This window comes from Eurypyga helias, unplaced genomic scaffold (assembly GCF_000690775.1).
Source record: "Eurypyga helias isolate BGI_N326 unplaced genomic scaffold, ASM69077v1 scaffold1491, whole genome shotgun sequence".
Lineage (NCBI taxonomy): Eukaryota > Metazoa > Chordata > Aves > Eurypygiformes > Eurypygidae > Eurypyga > Eurypyga helias.
Window position 1 is genome coordinate 65,116 of NW_010232511.1, and position 4,031 is coordinate 69,146.

Consider the following 4,031-nt stretch of genomic DNA (forward strand, 5'->3'; position numbering starts at 1 on the left):
GGCAGCACATTCCAGAAATCTTCATGGTAGGAAGCATGAAGAGAGAGTGAAGCAGAGGTACTGTCAGTGGGAGTCAGAATGAAAGCCTGGGAAAGTAAAAAGGAGGCAAGCAGAAAGGAGCAGAGATATAAGGACAGGAAGGCGCGTGTCCTATTTCAATCTTCCTCCTCCACAAGAAGGAGTGGAGAGCTGCAGGTTCAACAACAGGTGAGAAAAAGATTCCTTGTGTCTGCCCACTGTATGTGGAGGGATGGTGTCAGGTAAGGGCCGAGTTACTGCCGGAAGAGCAAGGCTTAGCCTTGCTAATCCTGCGGCGGGGGAAAGGCCAACACAGAAGCGACTCAGTCAAAGCAACAGAGGTAGCGAGATGTTTATATTAATTTGTGTGTCATGTTGCCTTGTTAATGGGATGCAGAAAGCAAGCAAGAAGGAAGAATCCAACGTAGGTAGTATGGGAGAAGCAGGGAATAAATTGCAGCAGCAGTTTCTGAGGTGCAGTGAGCATTTGAGAAGAGAGGAAAATAGGTATTTTTTGCCTTGCCATGTGCTAAGCTGTTGTAGCTACCCTAGAAGTAATTGTGGTGACTGGGAACTGGGCTGCAGGAAACATGCTGGCATAGATGGGCATGTTTGGCTGAAAGGGATCAGAATGAAATCACTAGTGGAAAAGGATGCAAGCCAAAAACTTACTGCTGATTTGCTGGCTTATCTTCTCCAGCTGATTGCACAGCCGGTCAAATATTGCTTTCTTCACCCCAGATGTAGCCAACATTTTAGTTTTGTCCACTTTTAACTTCAAACACCTACAAGAGAAAGTTAAGTTATCTCTGTGCAAAGCAACACACCAGCAGCTGTCACTCAGGTGAGGTGACATTTCCTATAGCAACGCTGCCTGTGAAAATGCGGGAAGGTAGGCCTGAGGGTTTTGTCCCATCTAATCCTTGTCTCAGGAAAAAAAGTGCTTAAAGACCCCTACATTACTCAGTCCCTTCCTGACAAGGGGAAAAAATTCCCACTAAATCTGAATATGTTCCTAAGGAATTATGTTATTCTGGTTAGGATGAGAGGAAGGAGGGTGAAGTGCAAAACACTAACAGAAGTTCTTCAGCCATTACCATGTACCTATCCTAATGGGATTACCCCCAGTAGCCACCTGTACACCAGGGAAGACAGACTTCATTTATTTTAGGATAGGTAACTCAAGATCCTTTTTTGTGTATTTGATAGAATATTTCTGCTTTCTCCTGAAGGCAAATGCAGTATAGGTTGGAGACTTCACTGTAAGGAAAGGCCTGGCTTGCTACAGCTCTCTCCATTTCCAGGAGCAGGGCAGCAGGATGCACTCAGCAAGAGCCTTCAGACTGTCAGACACGCTGAATGAATGAGCTGCTAACACTGCGAGCACCGTGCCTGTTTGGTGCCTCGCTGGGTGGCGAAGCCCATCAAAGACCCCTCAAGCTATGCTCACCTGCAGGCAGTGAACAGCGCAGCTGTTACAAAAAGCGGTTTTGAGAAATCCAGGTCCGTTTGCTGTGCTTCCGAAAGGCTGGATTCATACCTAAACAACAACGAGAGAGAATTGTATAGTGCATTTGCCTCAAACGAAGCTGTGGAAATGAATCTGTCACACGGTACCCAGCACTTGAACAGGTCTCCTCCTGGATCACTTGGTCCTTTGCAACCCAGTCAAGAAGCAGCTGCTACTGGCTGAGAAGAGCTACAGCCAGTAGGGTAAAGAAGGGAATTAGGATCACCTCCTTGTTTTGAATTAGAGGTGTTTTAAATTCAGGATCTGGACCCAGGCGTGTCAGTAAAATCAATTTCTTGTGCTCCCCACCCACAGAGCACTTTTATCTCTACATTACATCTAAAAATTAAAATGAGGTGCTTTGCATCAACCCATCCTACAACAGAGGGTAGAATTACAGTTTCTTTGATTCCTCTAATACACATACTACACAGATGAAATCTTACATATAGAAAATGACATGATGGATGTGCAGCACTAAAGAATTTAATTGTTTTATTGTCCACCTGTCCCCAAGCTATTTTTCTTTTGTTTGTATTAAGCATTGATAACCACACTCAGCATTTGTTCACTGACCCGCAACCCAGAATATCCTAAATTTCTAACAGCATTTAAACATGTGCTGTCACGGTGACAGCACTCCAGAACAGAATCTTCAGTGATTGCTTTTCTTAAATCAGATGGTACAGCGTGCAGAATTTTAGTTAAATCTGTGGAATCTCCAATCAAGTGTTCTACCTATTGTTTTTAGGAGTACTGTGTGTGGTAAGAGATCTGCTTCTCCAGAAGGGAGGGTTGGTTTCTACTGGGCATTACTTCTGAGCGGTGACATGATCAGCAGTTAAATGGAATGCTATGGACAATGCGTGTGATGCTATGGACAAATACAGGGATTGAGAATCCTGTATTATTTATACTATTCCCTGTTGAAGAACTGGGATTCAGACAACTATGTACTGAGATTCACAGACTCCTTCTAACATGCATTCTAAGTGGCCTAGATTAATAGCTGGAGTGTCAGTGCTAAGAACTCACCACTCCAGTCAGTGGGAGATAGCTGGCCCTTCAAACCATCAAGCTCTTTACACATCTGACACACAAAGAATCTTACTAGTGGTTACCCGTGCACTCACAAGAGCTTCCTCACCTCTGCAGTATTTTTGACGCGGTGCTCACTGCCTCTGTGCAGCAGAATTGCACAGCCAAGTCTCGCATTCCCAACCTGGGGTTCACCTCTAGCAAGCATTCCAAAGACTTCATGGAGCTCTGGTAGGTCGTCTTGCTCAAACCGGAGAGTTTAACAAAATAGCTCTTTCAAGAAGACAAAGACAAACCCCAAGAATTTGCTTATTCAGGCAACCTAAATAGATTAGGGAGAAACTACACAAGACTGTAAACCAAAGTTCAATTATTGTATTAAACAAATTTATGCAATGAATGATGTAAGTTTGGACTGCCCACAGAAAGATTAACCACCTATGAATGCCACATCTTTTAATGCAGTGTTATTTTTAGACCATTTCACTGGAAGTGAGGTTTGTCTTTCTCACGTGATACGGCGTGCCCTTTTATCACAAGGTGGTTCAAACAAAGGTAACCAAGATCCAGGCAACTTAAAGAACTGAGCAGTACCTTCATGGTACTCCTCACGGGGTCAGATCCAATTAAGTTCTCTGTCTGTGAATGGACAATCACAAACATCTTGTACCAGACATTATTTTGGCAGCTCAGTGCCATTTACCCCCACAGGTCTGCAGAGGTTTACAGGTACCACTATTATATAAATGGATTCCTTGGGGCCACTGCTTTCCTCCCTAGTAAAAGGGACAGATCTTCAATTTAACATTCTTGCTGGCAGTTTGTTTGTTATTAAAAGCTGAAATAATAAAAAGCAAACTCTTCTTGTGAAATGACTACAAAACTGATCTCAATTAATCATTTCAAATTCTGAGCAGTGAATGTTCTGACTCTGTGCAGCAGCACACTGGGTCTACAGTAATGTCAGTTACTACTGATGTTTACTTTCTTCCTCCCAACAGACACTACACAGAACAATGATTTTAGTGGACTCATTGAGAACGCACCAGCAAACCAACTCACATACTGTATCTTACTTTGTCAACTGGTTGTTTCATGAAACTGGCTGCTAGGTCAAGGCACATCACAGCAGTGCTCGTCGCTGTCATCTGAGCCATTAATCCTGTACATTTCACCTGGGATAGCCGCAGGTACTCCTCAGCTTTTCTGCAAAACAGCAGCATACAAACCAGTTACAGGAGAGTAAGAAGGGCAGGACAGGAACTGGAGGGAAAGGGATGCTGAGCAGGACGGCAAACACCAGGAGAGTACTGCCCTTTCTCTGACAATCTGCATTTCTTAACCCGCACCGGCTGTTTCGCTGTGTGCACCTTGAGATCTGGGGCTTTTTTCACATGGACCAGAAGCAAAGAAGGAAGCGGGTGCCAGGCCGGCACGGCGAGGTGAGGCAGGCCTCGGCTGCCGC

The 4,031-nt window shown here is 44.4% G+C and overlaps 1 protein-coding gene across 1 annotated transcript in view; it reads right to left on the minus strand.

Annotated features, from left to right (window-relative positions):
* The window catches only part of ORC6 (origin recognition complex, subunit 6), a gene marked incomplete at its 5' end in the record, with an annotated part of 5,669 nt that extends 1,897 nt beyond the window's left edge, over positions 1-3,772 (minus strand). The window contains 4 exon segments of the mRNA XM_010161394.1: positions 691-803; positions 1,469-1,558; positions 2,676-2,839; positions 3,643-3,772. Coding sequence (XP_010159696.1) covers positions 691-803; positions 1,469-1,558; positions 2,676-2,839; positions 3,643-3,772 — 497 coding nt within the window.
* Between the last annotated feature and the right edge of the window lie 259 nt (positions 3,773-4,031).